This window comes from Mangifera indica, chromosome 4 (genome assembly GCF_011075055.1).
Source record: "Mangifera indica cultivar Alphonso chromosome 4, CATAS_Mindica_2.1, whole genome shotgun sequence".
In the NCBI taxonomy this organism is placed as follows: domain Eukaryota; kingdom Viridiplantae; phylum Streptophyta; class Magnoliopsida; order Sapindales; family Anacardiaceae; genus Mangifera; species Mangifera indica.
Window position 1 is genome coordinate 21081242 of NC_058140.1, and position 18768 is coordinate 21100009.

At 26.2% G+C, this 18768-nt stretch overlaps 1 protein-coding gene and 1 pseudogene across 1 annotated transcript; both read right to left on the minus strand.

Annotated features, from left to right (window-relative positions):
• Positions 1-828: 828 nt before the first annotated feature.
• LOC123214386 lies at positions 829-2866 on the minus strand (annotated as a pseudogene).
• A 1987-nt stretch (positions 2867-4853) lies between these two features.
• LOC123214886 (polygalacturonase-like) lies at positions 4854-8784 on the minus strand. Its single transcript, XM_044634895.1, has 9 exons — positions 8454-8784; positions 8251-8382; positions 7957-8124; positions 7798-7818; positions 7203-7410; positions 7035-7116; positions 6309-6417; positions 5403-5519; positions 4854-5303 (listed from the first exon to the last, which is right to left on the minus strand). The coding sequence occupies exons 1-9, from the start codon at positions 8712-8714 to the stop codon at positions 5082-5084; spliced, it is 1320 nt and encodes a 439-aa protein (XP_044490830.1). The 5' UTR covers positions 8715-8784; the 3' UTR covers positions 4854-5081.
• Between the last annotated feature and the right edge of the window lie 9984 nt (positions 8785-18768).

Genomic DNA, 18768 nt, shown 5'->3' on the forward strand with positions numbered 1-18768 from the left:
TAAGGGGAACCATTAAAAGACGTTTGCGTGTGCAATCAAATTTATTTAGAACTTTTCAAGGGTAGTGGGGGACCAACCACACAGCCTCGGGCTACAATCAACCCAAAATCCATAGGCACCAATCCACAGATAGGAATCCAATTAATGAAAAATTTCCTTACCCCACTAACAATAATAATAATAATGAGAATAAAAAACCTCAAAATAATCCTTATGAAACAACCACCACCTATATTATCCTTCCTTCCCTTTTGCCCACCCCAACTTGTTCACATGCTATGTTTTTAAACACAGAGTGACTATTAATCAGATCAAAGGGTTGGTCTGCAAGTTGATTGGCCTATTTAGATTGGTAATATCACATAATTAAATTTTTTAAAACAAGTTTTAGTTTTATAACATCAACAAAACATATTAATGTTTAGAGCGGTATGACTTATCGGTTAAACTATGATTTAATATTATCTAACTAATTTAATTCTATATTAATTTAATCCAATAATTAAAATGAGTTTTAACTATAATTTAAAATGAATTATGATTAGATCAATTTGACCTTTAAATCAATATACGGAAGAAAAAGAAAGGAAATATTGAATATGTTTTCAAAGTATTGAGATTAGTCTTTTTATTGTTGAATTGATTTGATTCCAATGAGATCACGAATTTACAAACGGGAGATTAAGATTTGGGGTCTTGGAGTCATCACTTCTTGTGGTGTCCTTTTCATTTTGATTAAGTAATAATGTGAAACAAAAGTGCAATAATATTCATATATCTTTACACACAAATATACCATTATTATTATGATAAAGATCTAATATCTCTTTAGGGTTCCCCACTTGAAGTAGACTCCAATAATTTCTCCCCTTCCCAACTTTTTCTTGGTGCAACTTTCTCATGAATTGGTGCATAATCCTGCAAATACATTCAACATTCAAACCATTTTACAATTCATCTTTGGCTGTAATTTACCAAACCAAACCTCTCCTATAAACTTTAGAACTAATATATGCTTTAGAACTAACTTACCTAATCACTATCATGTTTCTTACCATCAACAAGGTTTGATTTCGACAGAGCATATATCTTTTAACATTTATAAGTAATATTACATATACAAATATTTTTTACTAATTTATTTATACAAATTAATATGACAATATGTAGTTGAATGATTATAAAATAAGAAAATAAATAGTTACATCACTTAATCGTGAGTAAAATTGTATATACAAACATTTCTTACTAACATATCTATATGAATTGATGTAATAATATGTAATTGAGTAATATTATATGTATAAATAAATCTTATTAATTTATTCATACAATTTGATATTGTAACAAATGATTGGGTAATTTTAAATTGAGATAAAAATAAACAATAAGATCATATGTTATCACATTATGTTGTATAGATAAATTAGTAAATTAATAAAATTTGTTTGTACATACAATTTTATTTTAGGTGATTGGATTATTTTGAAGTTAAATGAAAAGTAAACAATTAGATCACTTAATTACATATTGTCACGTTATTTTGTATGAATAGATTAGTAAAATTTATTTGTTCATGTCGTTTTATTACCATATCACTTAATCATATGTTGTCATGTCATTTTGTATGAATAGATTAGTAAAATTTATTTGTACAAGTTTTATTTCTTAATTGCATATTACTATATTAGTTTGTATAAATAATTTTATAAAAAATATTTATACATGTCGTTTTATTACCATAGACATCTACCAAGAGATTTTATATATATATATATATACACTTTACCTCCATCTTGTTGATGAGTTCTTGTGCAGTGTTTGCCATGATAACAATTTGCCTTGCAGAATTTTGAATGAAGCCTTCTTCAACCCCTTTGTCAAACAAGGCTATCAGGCTGTTGTAATACCCATCTACATTCAACAATCCCACCTACATATTTCACGTGTGGACCCATCAAATCATAATATATAATTCTGAGAAAGTTGAATCAAAATCATTCCAAGCTTATACGAATATTCATTCATTCTTTTCTTACTGGTTTCTCGTGGATTCCTAACTGAGACCAAGTTATCATCTCTAACAATTCTTCCATTGTTCCATATCCACCTCATAAAAAAAAGGTGAAAAACTTCAACCAAAAGAGAAGGAGAAAAAAAACTGAAATAAAAAAAGGTAGAAATATATATAATTTGATATACAAGGTGTATACCAGGAAGTGCTATAAATGCATCAGCATGTTTTGCCATTTCAGACTTTCTTTGGTGCATGTCTGCAACTTTTTTTACTTCTCCAATGGTCTCTCCTGATATCTACGATATTAGAGTTTTCAGGTTTGCTCACTGATCAATTGTATATGTAACAGTGGAAGGAAATATATATATAAACAGTACCTCATGGGGCATTAGAGCTTTAGGAATCACTCTATGTAAACATGATGCAAACAAAACATGAACAGATTTGTATGTAAGTCTTTTACTGTAAATTAACCTGAAAAAAATATTGAAAAAAGAAAGGAAAAAAATAAAAAAGGGAAAGTATTACCCAAGAACATGGCAACCTCCATTAAAAACTGTCTTTGAGACCAATCCCATTAGCCCTACACTTCCTCCTCCGTAAACCAAATCAATCTTTCTCTCAATCTGCAGATAATTAACCAAACAGTAAACAAACCCAGTTAAGAAAATTACATGCACAAATTCGTAAAAAGGAAAAACAAAAAAATATGTGTATATATCTTACCAGCTCTTTACCCAGCTGGAGAGCGGCCTCACTGAATGAATATTTGTATCCAGCTCTACTTCCACAGAACACACATATTCTTTTGAACTTTCTTTTCTTTTCATTTGATAAAGAAGATGCCATGGTTGAATTCCTTTTTCTTAGAGATGACAATCAATTTAGTGTTCTCTTTTTCAATACTTTGAAAGGGTTAACTTCATTGTTTGGTTATTATAAACAAGTGCTTTGCACTGAAGAAGAAGAAGATGATGATGAAGAAGAAGAAGAAGAGTAAGGGCCCATCTCTATCTCTCCTTTTATCAACATCTCCAAGCTTTTGTCTTTCCAATAAATTTGGGAATCTTTGCTGAATTTTAGGAGTTTACTATCCCCATAACTTTTCTATTTTATTATGTATGTATGATGAGATGACCAACAATAATTTTACTTTGATTATTTAGTCATTTTTAATTATTAATTAATCTTTGATTAATTAATTCACTCTAAACCCTATTAATTATTTGCATAATCCTTGTTGAAAATGAAAACTATTGTTTGCATATAACAGTCTTAGGAAGCATGTTATATGCTTCCAAATTTAGTGGTATGGTGCATATTACTTTAAAGTTTTACAAAACATCATTGATGATCTAGGTTTTAAAACACCATAGTCATTCCAGTTGTAGTGAAGATGACTATGTTAGGCCTATAAAAAACTCTATATATATATATATATATATTCTCTTCTTACTTACGGTACTTCCATAATTCATATTAAAATAAAAAAATCAATTTGTTTAATGACAAGTTGATTAATATATAATTATAAGATTATGTTTATTAATTATCATTATCATTCTACTTTCTTGTTCAATTATATCCATTAATTCAGTTTTACATGGTGATATATCATTCTTAAGTCTCTCTTATTCATTGAACATTACACTCTAGCCTCACCATTGCAATTTCTTGGTTCAAATTAAATCATGAAAAGAAGCAACTATCCTTTCGTAACATGTAATATGATTAGTCAGAGTCATCTAGTTATAAGTGAGTTCAAACACAAATAGAATCTTTTTCCCTCAAAACAATGAGAAGAATAAAACTTGGTAATATAATATCAATCTTATCCTAAAATTCAATCTCCAACGATTATGAGATTGCATTTCATTTTTATCACATGTAGGAATGCGATAATGATAACAACTATAGGTGAATATGAAATAATGATCACAGCATCTGATAATAAAATGTATTAAGATCTAAACAGTTTTTTTTTTTTTTTAATGTAATTTGATCATCCCCCGTTCGTATAAAAAATAATTTTTTAGAGGGTTCCAAGAGACCAAAAAATTTTTTATATATATACTGTAGTTGTAGTTGTAGACTCCCAAACACTACATTAAAAACGACTTGATAAATTTATTAGAACCAAAATTTATTGAAAGTGTAATAAATGCTTATTTTTATAGCTAGGCTTGTTACATTCCTACTAATTTTTCCTTATTTTAAAATCATTTTCTAACCATTTCCCCACCAACCTCTTATTTTATCTGGCTATAACAAGTTTTTTTATTTTCTAGCAGTCAACCCTTCTCAGTTCTCACATATTAAATTATCGAAATTATTGGCTTATTTGAGAGAGTTGGGTTATTAAATATAATATTTCTTTGATAAAATTAGGTTGTTCAAATTTCAATCGAATTTTAATTGATGATGCCAAGAATCTGTCTTGCAAATCTCATCGTATCCAAATGATTCCGATACATATACATAAATATTTATGAATTATTGGTGCTAATCCAATCTAATTGAGGGCCTTATCCTCTGCTTTGTCTACTCTTAAATCTTAATTAATTGAAATTATGGACATAATTAGCATGATTAGATGTGAATCAAAACGTAGAAATTCATTATTATTCTCATGGGTTGGCTCCTAATTAGGCTCCATAACATATTGTTTGTTATTAGGGGTAGATACACCTAGCACAAATAGATGGGAATTTGGCCGAACATAATCTTTGGCTCGTCTCTCCTCAAACCAAAAGATAATTTTTCAATTGGAATAAAAACATAGATAATTAAAATTTTTATAATAAGAGACATAATAGAGATAAAGATAAATATATCCTGACATATAATAAATATTTTATTATTTTTCTAACAGGTAAAAGAAGAGATTTTTTCTTGTAAATTAACTATTTACACTAATTAAATAAAAACTACAATAGTACCTTAATGTATGTGATTATGTTATTTTGGTATTTACAAAACACATAATCATCACTAATCTAGATGTTTATTACTATGCAAATTCTGGTACTTAATTACTAGCTAATTAATTTACTTTGTTCTTCCTTCAAGAACAACGAGGCCGTAAACTCCCTCTCTTCTTCAGTTCAACATTTAAACACGAAGCCTTGGCAGTCTCATCCTTTTCATGGCTTCCAAGAACAACATCTTGCAGTAATATCCCTTGACAAGCCGAGCTCTTGCTGCAGTCAAATTTAATAGCAACTTCTGAAGCACTAGTCCCTTTGATGTTCTTGTACAAAACATTGCTTATTTGCACAGCTGATGCCTATGATTTGAATAAGATAACACTGATTAATTAGGGTAATTAATAAGTAATTAACTTTTAATTATCGGCCTTGGATAGAAAAATAATTCATTAAATTACCTGTTCTTCGCAGGGTTCTTCTTGATCACAGTAGTATTGATCAATTATTATCGGATTGCTCACATTGTTCATTGCGATATTTTGAAAAATTATGCTCTTGGCGTATCCAGATCCTCCCTGCAACATGTATGTTAGTCATGAAAGCTATTAATTATCATTGTTAAGTCTCTATTAATGATATAATATAATATAATACGAATGAAAAATTATAAGTATTTTAAAATATATAAAAAATTAATACAATGTAATAAATATATCGTACAACATGTGCGTATTCAAGAAATTTCAAAATATCAAGAATGTTTGTGATAATTTTTAAAATGATAATGATGTGATAATTGAAATTTTTATTATTATTATTTTTTAAAAGACATATACTATATATGATACGCAATACATAATAGAAAATTGAGATTTTTATACATAATACAATACATAATTCGACTACTCTATACACAATAACTTTCATTAATAAGTAAGAAGTTAGAGTGATCAAATGATAGTCAGTGAAGCTTAAATTACAAATAATTTCATGGATTAATATAATATAATTTATATATAAAAGCTGTATTTTTCACGAATGTATCAGACATATGTAAATTTATTTATACATGTTAGTACTCAAACATTTGTATATGAAGTATTATTGTTTATAGTTGACAAAATTGACTATGTGACTTCACCTAACTTATTTTGGGACTCAAGACCTTGACCAAAATTATAAGGTGACTTAGGGGATGTAATTATGATATTTATTTTCTCAATTAATTCTTAATCTATTCATGGACCATGTTGAAAAGTTGAAAAGATTGTTTAGACTTTGGGGTAAAACAAGTATGAAAACGAGATTAGTGGGCAGATTAATTAAAATTTCAATTAATAATTTTCAACTCCAGTACTAATTACCTGCCAGGTCTTAATTCTAACTCCGTTGGTGGTTCCTGTAAGTCTTGCTCCATCCACTACCACATTTGAAACCGCAGCTTCTGAATGTCCAGCTCCTAAACTTCCTATGCTACAAATACAGTAGCCATAAATTTGTAAGAAAAATATGCGAGACATTAATAATAGGTATAAATTATGATTGTAATCAAGCCAAATTGAAATAAGTAGTGTTAGACTCAAGTTCAACTTGATTGGGTATAAACTTTCATAATTGATATAGAAACGATTAACTCTAAGTCTAACTCAAAAATTAGAATTTGATTTTATAATTTATATATTTGTCAATAACTCTCGAATTTAAAGTGATAAATTAGGATTTTTAGGGTGTAAAGATAAAATTTTAAACTTTAAGGGATGTATTGATATTATATTTGAACTAGGCCACTAGCTTGTCAAGTTGAGCAACAAAGATCTCAACCTCAACTTAAAATTAATTGGCTCAAGCCACGGGCAGCTCATGAGCGACTCGGTTTATTTGAAATCCGAATATAAATAATTATGTATTATCATATAATGATATTGTATCTCTAATTTAAAATAATATAATCAAACGATAATATATTTACGTTTGTAAACTATAAGTATTACTACTGTTACATTTTGAATGCACCTGAAATTAATTAGAAATGATTTAGTTGAAATGAATTAATTAATAGTTAAATGTTAGGTTAAAGTCTCACTAAGTACCTGATTCCATGACCTGGTCCACAAATTATACCCGTTGCTCGAACATTTTTCGACCCACTTACTATCGATATACAGTCATCACCTTCAACATGTCAAAACAAAATCCAGAAAATCAGAAAGGAAATTTGGTTAATTGAATTAATGAAATGAAATTGATGTTCAGTTTACCAGTTCTAATGACACAGTCTTTAATCTGAATATTTTTTGTTTCAGTGACATGAATGCCATCAGTATTGGGACTGTGCCCTGGAGCAATCACTTTCAGATTCAAAGCTTTCACATTCACACATTTCTGAAAGGAGAGATGCATTTTCTGAGAATTTTTTAACCTCAAGCTTGCCACTCTCAGATTATTGCAGTTGTAGAAAGTTACAGCCTGCGACCACAAATTTTGAAATAGGGTTACATATTAAATTTTCATCCCAATTTGGGGTGGATCCAATATGAGTTTTGGTTACGACTCAGCTCAAACGAATCAATTTTCAAATAGAGTTTCAACTGGGTTTTAAATTTATTCGTTTGTTTATCTAATAACATTATTTATCTTGCACATTTTTCAAGCCCTCTCACAATAGCCCTTCGATATATAATGTACTAGTTTGAACAGGTTCGAATTGGATATCATGATTTCGATCCGAACTCAAATCGATCTTAAACTTAGCTAGACTTAGGTTGAATCCATCTCTAATCCCATATGAATGATATTAATTAGGTAAGGCATAGAAATGAACAGAAGCGATATAGAAATGAATAGGAGCAATACCGTTGGGGCATCCTTGCAGGGCTGTAAATAGTCGGTAGGAACAATACAAAAATGAAAAAAAAAATAATTAATCAGTAATAATTTATGATTGAAACTTTGAATATAAATATAAAAAAGAAATTCGAAATATTAATTCAAATATAAAGATAATAAACATACAAGGCTTTTGTTGACTTTGCATGAATTTCTCCACCATATTTTGCCATTGCCATTGATGGTGCCACCACCTTCTACTATGAAATCATTCACACCGTCGAAAATAATCCAATGTCTTGGATCTTTTGCGTAGTCCGATCGATGAACTGTTGCTTTTATTGTTCCATAAATCTGTCATATAAAAAATTTACGATAACTTATTTACGTATATATGATTATACGTAGTCTTTTTCTTCTCTTCTGAATATGTATGTACGTTTTTGCTTATGTTTATGTGCCATGCATGCGTAAACTGACCTTCATTGTAACACCGGATTTGCAGGGACCCGAAAATGTAACTGGCTTGAGATGATAAATTTTGTTCTTGGGGATAATTAAAACGGCTTCACTTTCAGAAGAACAAGTCTGCTTCCAAGCTTGCAAAAAAGCCTGAACAACAATGCCAGACTCAGATGTCAAATTAAACAAATTAACCACATGATATGAATTACTAAAAGTACCTGAGAATCGTCTGTTCCATCAGCTTTAGCTCCAAAATCGTCAACATTTACAATCTCCGGTGAAGTAGCAGGAACATTTGCCTGAGCAAGCCTCCTGAGAATTCGATCATTCGTCTCAGAGTTGGGATTATAACTATCTTCATGAATATGAAAGCCATTGCTAACAGAAGGTTCATCCTGATAACTACTAAAACAGCAGGAGACAAGAGAGGTTATTAAAATGAACAAAAGTGTTAGACAATATTGCCGTTGGGAAGCCATTTTTTTTCTTCTAATTACTCTTTAAAAGGAGAAAATGAACAAAGAAACGCTAAGGCAGCTGAAAGAAAGATGGGTTGATGAATATGATCATGTGTCGTGAAGGGAACATATTTATAGGAAAAAGGAGGAGTCGAATTCTGAAGAAAGAAATTAAGAGTCAGAGAGATTGTGGAAGAAGCAATGATCGATATAAGTGTTTTAGAGATGAATGGTTTCCGGAGTCAGCCAGGTATGGACTCAGATGCAAGAGGATGAGGATTAGACGGAATGTAAACTTAATCTGAATTTCTCCATTAATGAAGAAATTAATTCAAAGGTTGGTTAGTTAATTAGTTAGTTAATTACTATTGGATTTATCATGCTGGTTTACCAACACGCATGCATACTTATCAAATAAATACTGATGTGTTATTTTAAAAATCATGGGATGATACATTGATGTTGGTGTTAATTGTACTTATTGTTAGTACACAATATAAATATTAGGTCCAAAATATCATACAAATGGATATATATATATATATATGTTATATATAATATATAGTAAATAAATAAAATGATATATACTAACAAATCTTATTAACTTATCTATATTTATAAATATGTATAAAATTTATCTTAATTATTAAATGGATATTGATTAGGATTTTATATGATTATTCTTTTGTTATTTTTTAATGTAATATAAATGTGCATCAAGTTTATCCTAAATATTAAATGGATATGCATAGGATTTCTTATGATTATTTTTGTTTTGTTTTGTTTTGTTTTAATGCTGTAAAAAGGGTCGATTGAATTGAATTAATGAATTTATTTTATATTTAATTTAAATTCATCTAATTTTATAATATTTTTAGTTGGATAATAAAATTGATAGATATAATTTTCCATAACTTTGATTACGGTTTCTGGTATTAAACCACCAATTCTTTTGTTGGAAAACGGCCGTTGACATAATATTAGTTCAAAATTAAACGCCCTTCGGGTCAAATAAAAGAAAAATCAGATTCAGAATGCGACGAGATGAGTGCTTTTGAAGCCAAATAAAGAATTGAAAAAGCTATATTGCCGTCAAGGCTAATGATGATCCGATGGAAGCTCTGGTTCCACTACAGGAAAGAACATTGACGAATTTGGTTTTAATCAGGCCATATGTAAGAATAAGCTGAATCTAGTTAAGCGGCAGTTTGGTTAATTTAGGTACAGTCAATACAAAGCCAAGTTTTATTTTGCTATGGCCAAAAGTAGTAGAAGAAGAAGAAGAAGAAACCTTCTTTTTTTTCCTTGAGAAAATAAAGAGACATTAGATGTGCACTCAAATCTAAACTTGAGTAATTTGAACTCAGGTTTGATATTTAACGCTTTAAGCTGTTGTTCTATCTGTAATGTGTTAAAAAAAAATACGCCACATAAAAACATCCACAAGAAATTAAAATCAAAAGGTCATCAATGAAATAAATAGTATACAAATAATTTTATCAATAAGGTGAATTGGGTAATTTGAGGTAAATTAAAATTTTATTTTGAATTCAATCTGAATCAAATAAAAATAACTCAGTTAAAATCTAATCTTAATCTTAATAGAGTTTTCTTGAATGATAAGAATTAAATATATTCACGTTATTCTCTTATATGTGTGGTATATTAAAATAATATTGGTTCCACTAAATATAATTATATTGTGGGTGAATCATAATAAATCATTTATATTTTTTTATTTAATTGTTTATATTAGTTATAATGTGATTGATTATTTTATTGATTCAATAGACTTTCTAGTTCCTTCATAAACAACTCCACAAGAATAAAATGTAATTTTTCAACCTAGGAATTAGACTCAAATTTCACAAGCAATCCATGTTCATAGAGATGACATATGAATAGCCTTCCTCTGGTGTGCTTTTATAGCTAAAAATTCAATGTAAAATGTAGAGCATTATGGGATTTTACTATAGAAATGAATGACCAGCCGTGCACTAGAAGAACGAAGACAAAATGACTTGAATGATGTCAAGAGGGATTGGAGGTGAAGAGGCTGCGTTTGGTTTGGTAAAGTCGTAAAGTTAGGAAAGTTAGCATTGCTATTTTAGGTGACTTGGGCATTTTTGAGAAGGTAAAAGAGAATTTTCGTGTGCTAGCTTTTTGGGTTTAAATAGATTAAGTATGGCATCACCCCACCGACCTTGCCGTGGTGTGCTTGTTTGTAAAAGTAAAGAGATGGGAGGATATCTTACAATAATTAGAGTAATATTATTTGTACAAATGATAAATCAAAAGTCCTATTACAATAATTATGTCATTAATATTCAAAATCAAAAGTCCAAAGAAGATAGTAGAATGCTCAAATTTGTAGTTGCTCTAGTGAAAACCTATTGCTTTCTGTAATTGCCCTGTAAGCATTTACATGTTAGTTACAAGGTTAATTTAGGGAATCTGATTTCAAACCCAAGTAGGTAATGGGAGAAATAATATTAAGGAGCCATGCCTCATTAATGTTTAAGGGTTTAATTTTGGTTGCCTAATGAAGACCACTATTTTCAAATTATAACCGAATTAGTTAGTTTGACCGATTTAATTGAGGGTTGATGTTAAATCTGATATTTTAATCATTAAATCTAATTAATCCAAATTTAAGTTTGGTAAATATGTTAAACTATAATTCAACTGTTAAATTAAGTCAGTCCAATTATCATATGAATGTCACAATAACGTAACATGGCTATATCCCATATTAAAATTTTATATCGTTTTGACAGTATATGCGAAAGAGGGAATTGTGACGAAGATAATGGTTATGTTTGTGCTTATGCTTATGGAACTGAACTTGACTGGTTTCAGTTTGGGTTAGTTATTGTAGTTATCATTATTTCGTAAAGCAATTCTCTTCTCTTTCCTGCGTTCTTAGCCTACTCCTCGCTCGTATCGCAACTCCATAAGACTTGCAAGCCAAACTACTCCCAAAAGAAAGAAAACCAAATTACACTCTTAAAACAATTTAAAGCCATGACGAGTGATAATATATATACAAACAATAAATACTAATAAATATAAATAAATTTATATCTTATCAGATAATCATATGATATAATTATTTATTTTATTTTTAATTTAAATTTATCTAATTAAATGATAATATATCAGTTTATTTAAATCAATTAATATTTATTATATTTGTGTCTAAATTCTTAAGGTTTTTTCGGTGATAATTCTGTAAAATCTTTATATTGTGACGAGGATGAAATCTTATTGGATTGAATTTTGTTGTTGCGTTTACATTTGCTGGATTGGAGTCCAATGGATATAAACTTTTTGCTCATGTTAAAATTCGTATGTTGGGACCAGCATGAAATCGTACTGGGCTCCAATTTTATTGTGTATATTGTCATGATATGCACAAGGCGTGTGAATTCGATTCAAGATATTTGGCTTGAATTTAAATTTAAATTAAATAAATTAAGTTTTAATAAATTAGTAGACTCATTTTTATCATTTTAAATTAAATTTAGAGTTAAATTATTTTTTCATTTTTGATTTTGAATAAATCTTAAATTTATTTTTTAAAATTTAAGAATAATAAAATAAGTTCAATTTAACTAAAAAATAATTTAAATTTATATTCAATGTGATTTAATTCAAATTTTCGGATAAATTCCAACTTGACTTTTTTTTTAGTGAATCTGATATTTAATTTAAACTTGTCTCATCTGATTTGAAGTTGAATATCTCAAATCAAATATAATATTAATCATATTAATTAAAAAATTTGAGCGAATCTTATTGATAAATATTGTCATCTGCATTATGTACGATTTTTTTTTTAAGTATTATGATTACTCAATCCGTCTTTTTAGGATTATTATACAAATTAATTTTTTTTTTTAAGTATTATGATTACTCGGTTCGACTTTTTATGATTATCATATAATTAATTTGATCGGTTTGAAATTTTGTCCGGCATTCCTATAAGAATAATGCGACGAACAAAATTTTAATGTATAAAATTACTTTATTAAAACGTGTAACATGGTGTATTGAAATTGAAACCCAACATTTATTGATGGATTCTAATTTTACTTGTTTTAGGTGAGATTATCACTAATTACATTAATAATGTAAAATCTAGCAATAATTAAGCTTTAATTCATTATAAAATTTGAAGTATTATATTGGGCTTATTTGAAATCTTGTTGTTGTTGGGTTTTGATTTTGTTCTCTGTGTGCGAGTCCTTATGACTTGAAATGGAGTCCAATGAATATATAAACTTCATGTTAAAAATTTATAATATTAGATTCAATATAGATTAAGTTTGAATAAGACCCAAATTGGGATCAATCAGTTTAGTCTAAAACTTAGCTCAAAGATAATTTTAGTCTAGACTGATTTAATGTAATTTGAACTCAACTTGTTTTTACGAAAACAAATTCAATTTTTTATTTAAATTTAACTTATTTAATTTGAGCTTAAGTAATTTAGATCGACTCTAACTCTAAATCTATTGTATTACTAATCACTCATCAAATTAATATGTTATTATAACACATTCTCTTTTATCACTAACCTAATGTTTCATTTTTCTATATGAATTGAATCATTTTTGGATTAATCCATCAACTCAACTAATATGAAATTACAATGCGTATTTTCAATAGTATGATGATAACTATGGTTTGCAATTTGAATATCGAAAAAATCATATTTTAAAACCTAATTATTAAAAAAAAATAATCTAAAATCATATAAACTTACACAAAAATTTATATTTTTTGATGTAAGATTAAAATCTCATATATTATATTTGAGATCATAATAATATATCACAAGCTTCTTTAATATTTTATATAAAGTGAAATCATATTAAGTTTGTTTTAATATTATTTATTGGATTATTTTGGGTTTTTTTTTAAATTTTTTTATATTAATTTTTTCAAAGTGAAAATAATAATAATAATAATAATAATAGCTAAAATGTGTAACACGGATCGCTGCATTTATTGAATGATTAATTACATTTCAAATCAAGATTTAAATTTACTCATTTTAAGTGAGATTATCACTAATCTCGTAAAAGTCCAAAATAATTTTCATGTGCAATTTTTGAAAAAAGACACAAGTTTTAATATATTCAATTTAGGGACTTTGAAATTAGAGTTGGACTCATCAAACTCGGATCAAATAACTTGAATTTAAGTTAAAAATTAGATTTGTTCTCTTTAAACGAGTCAAACTTGAGTTAATCTAAATATTTGAGATTGAGTTGGCTTAGATTAAATTTAAAATAAAATTATTTTCAAATCGAATTTAAATTGAAGCTCATCAATCTAAAATCGCTCTTAAATTGATTTTCTTAGATTTGAATCGTTATTAAATTAAACTTTGTTTTAAACTCAACCTCTATTGAGTCCATCCCTAATTGTAATTGAGGTTTTGTCCAATATATAGACAAAATAAACAAAGTTTCAATTTGTTTAAGGACATTAAACAAAATTTTGTTAAATTTATGAATATTATAATTAATTACGGGGTGATCAGGTTGGGATATCTTATTCAAAAAATAAGAATTAAAACTAGAACCGATTAATTCTTAAGATTTAAGAATTGGAATTGAAACCTGTACACATAAGTTCTTATCCAAAATCTATCACATTAATTTTAGTTTTGGTTTGAAGTATTCGATAAATATGTATCAATATAATAAAAATAAATTATAATTTATTCATTTATATATTAATTAGAAAAAATTCCTAATCTCAGTGCTCTCTTTCTTCTTGATGAAATAAAAGAAGAAATTTTCATTTTTCGGAAACAGTTCTGAAACCAGCAATGCAAAAACACACAATTCCTAACGAAAAACGCAACATGAATAAATGCCTTCTATAGAATTCTCAGGTTCCTCCACGGATGAAACTCTGCATCCAGACAAAACTCAATATGTGAACATCTTGTGGTGAAAGAAGATATTTTATATATATAAATGGATAAGTTTTTGTTTTATTTAGTGGCCTATCAAAATTAAATTTATAACTTATTTAATGTAATGGTTATAAAATTAATTATTAAACTTAAAATTTATTTTTTTAAATATAATAGATTAATTTCTAAAAAATAAGGGTCTAATTTGGATAGAGTTTCTCATTACCCATATTTCTTCGTGTCAATCAAAATTAATCCCATCAAAGAAAAACTTTCTGAACCACCTGATGAAACTCTGCCTCTTGTTTCTCAATAAATTAAATCTTTCAACATCTGTTTTCTTTTCAATTCCGAAATAATTATTATAAAATATAGAAATATGATAGAATTGGATTGGATTTATTCAAAAATATAAGTTTTGGTTCGATTTCAGTTATTTATAAAGTATAATTGAAATCAGTTGTTTCTATAAAAATAAAATTAAAATTTATCTATAATAAAGTGACTCTAAGTTGGAATTAGAATCAAAAGCTGGATACTCATAATTTCATATTTTGTTCGATTTTTTTCTCACCTCTACTATTAATTGCCCTTAAATGTCCTTTTTACTAATCGAAACTATTATTAGAATTAACTTATGAGTGAGATTTTGAATTTTAAAAAATCAGCGGGTAAAGTTGAGTACATCAACCCTTAGGGGTTTCCGAAGAAAAAAAATATCAACAGATGATATTGTTATTTGTCATAAACGTGATGTGACACGAGCTGGAAATTTGAATTTCTATCAATCATCACAAACGTTTTACATTTGCAAGAAACACGCACTGGCTATCTATACCAAAGCACGTGCCCCACTCGCATGTGAACATGATAAAAAAAATTCCTCATTTTGTAGAAAACTTATGCAACTACTGTTATATAGGTGGATTTTCCACCATGTAGGCAATTTGAAAATTGTGTGTGAACGCAAGAATATTAATTTCTATATAAAGATCCCCTCCCCTTCCTTGTTGATACACGCCTTTCTCTCAATTAATTGCAGATTATTCTTCTCCTTATATAAATCTTCTTCTTGTTTTCTTCTGCCTTTATCTCGTTCCATTTCTAAAATTTTGTTTAATTGTATTTACAACAGCAACAATATTATCCAGTTATTATCATAATGCATATTATAATGTCATCAATATTTTTCAAACTCTTATTCACTTATTTTAAAAATAATAAAATTATATATACTTATTTTTTATATATAATTTATATATATATATAATATATTATCATATAATTAAATATTATTTTATCGTATAATAATACATATTTTTAAATCATTTAATTACGTGATAATAAATCATTTATATATATAAATTATGTATCTATATATATATATATATATATATATATATATATATATATATATATATATATATATATATATATATATATATATATAACATTGCTTTTTCTCAAAATATATTAGATAAATGATGTTTTTATAATTTAACCTTGACATTTTACAATGATTAGGAATTAGGGAAACATAGAAATAAGTTGGGTTAAAGCCAAAAATTAAATTTATTTTCATAAATTAATTTAATTCGAATTGATTTGAATAAAATTTATTTTTTATATAATAAATTTGAATTTTAGTTTATTAATCTTCAATTGGTCTCAAACTTTTTTTTTTTTAATTTGAATTAATTTTAAGCTAGGCCATATTAAGACTCAACCGTGGTTCGAATCCAATTCTGCAGCAAAGTATATCATTTATTTACATATAAAAGGATCCAGATATCCACTAATTTATGTAAGTTAGTTTCGAAATAGTAACTGAGGAGCTCAAATGTAAGTTCAAATTTATTGACCTAATTGTCATAATAAAACTATAGGTTATATTTTATATATAATTTTATGGTTAAATAGTGATATATTATTATATAATTAAATATTATTTTATTTTTAATTTTTAATTATATTATTGTCATGCAGGTGACGCGTGATTCCTTATAGGCCAACACGTATTTATCTCCACCCTCAAACTTGGGAAATTGAAAATTTTAGCACTATTTTATTCCGTGTATACAAAATTATCACCTATTCTAATGCTTTCACAAATATATCACAACAGTACTCACCTTCCCCAAAATACCCCTCTTTAGTTTTTCATACATAAATTCTCTCTCCTCTTTTCTACAACTTTTTTTTCTCTTCTTCCTCTTCTTTCAAAATGATAAAATAATCACTATCACTTCTTCCTCATCTTAAAAAACAAAAGCAGAAAGAAAAAAACTAAATTTTTCAGATTAAGAATTTTTCAAAGTAAGGATTTAAAAAAAAAAGAGCAACCCACAAAAACTCAAACACATCCACTGTATAAACCTTAGAGGAAATGATGATGGGAGAAGACTATGTAACAGTATTTAACTGGAAAAAGATAAAAAATTGAGATTTAAGGATTTAAGTGAAACAAAAAAAACTGGATATTTAACTTTAAAAAAAAAAAAAATTGGCGTGAAAGTTACTGTGTAACGCCAACCCTTAATATATGTATATAATATTATATATATATAATATTAAATAATATTATTATAATATAATATTAAATATATTATAATATATATTTTATATATATAACAGTAAAGGTTGGCGAAATCGCCAACCCTTGGCGCCGCCAAGGGTTGGCGATTTCGCCAACCCTTATTAACTATTATATATATTATAATATAATATATATATTATATTATATATATTATAATATAAAATATTATATTATATATATTATTATTAATATTATATTATATGTTATAATATAAAATATTTTATATATTATTATAATATTATATATATAATATAATATATATAATATATTATATTATAATATATATTTTATATATTATATATATATAATAGTAAAGGTTGGCGGAATCGCCAACGTCAAGGTTGGCGATTCTGCCAACCTTATTAATTATTATATATATATATATATATATATATATATATATATATATATATATATATATATATATATATATATATATATATATATATTATAAATAATATAATATATTATATAATTATAATTATTTTTTATTAATATATTATATATAATATAATATATTATAATATATAAAATATATTAATAGATAATATTAATATTATATATTATAATATTAAAAATAAAAAAAAATTGTAGTACGCCAACCCTTAGCACCAAAAGGGTTGGCGTCCTTTTTTAATTTATTTTAATAATATAATAATATAATATATTATATAATATATATAATTAAAATTATATAATATTATAATATATATGAATACATATTATAATATTATATTATAATATATTTATATATATATATATATTATAATAATATAAAAAATATATATATGTATTCATATATTAATATTATATATATATATATATATATATATATATATATATATATATATATATATATATATATATATATATATATATATATATGTAAAAGGAGTCTAGGTTGGCGATAAGGGAAACTGGCCTGTAGCATTAATGTAGAGTGGGCTCACCCTTTATAAAGCAAAACAAGTGGTGTGGGAAAAGTTAGCGTAATAATCCCAAAATTTTCAGTTTGTTTTTTTTTTTTCTATTAATATATTATATATATTTTGTTATATAATTATATATTATAATATTATATATTATGTAATATATTATATAATTATTTAATTATATAATTAGAATTATATTATATATAATATATTATAATATATAATTATAATTATATAATATATATATATATATATAATACTTAATAAGGTTGGCGGAATCGCCAACCTTGGCATTGGCGATTCCGCCAACCTTTACTATTATATATATATAATATATATAATATATATTATAATTTAATATATTATATATATTGTATTTTATATATAATATTATAATAATATATAAAATATTTTATATTATAATATATAATATAATATTAATAATAATATATAATAAAATATTTTATATTATAATATATATAATACAATTATAATATAATATATATTATAATATAATATAATATATATATTATATTATAATATATATATAATAGTTAATAAGGGTTGGCGAAATCGCCAACCTTTACTGTTATATATAATATATAATATTAATAT

Coding starts and splice junctions, on each gene's coding strand:
- LOC123214886 (XM_044634895.1), bottom strand. CDS start 8,714: ATGGCTTCCCAACGGCAATATTGTCTAACACTTTTGTTCATTTTAATA. Junction 8,383..8,453: donor ATGGAACAGACGATTCTCAG/GTACTTTTAGTA, acceptor ATTGTTGTTCAG/GCTTTTTTGCAAGCTTGGAA. Junction 7,411..7,797: donor CCTGCAAGGATGCCCCAACG/GTATTGCTCCTA, acceptor TTGTGGTCGCAG/GCTGTAACTTTCTACAACTG.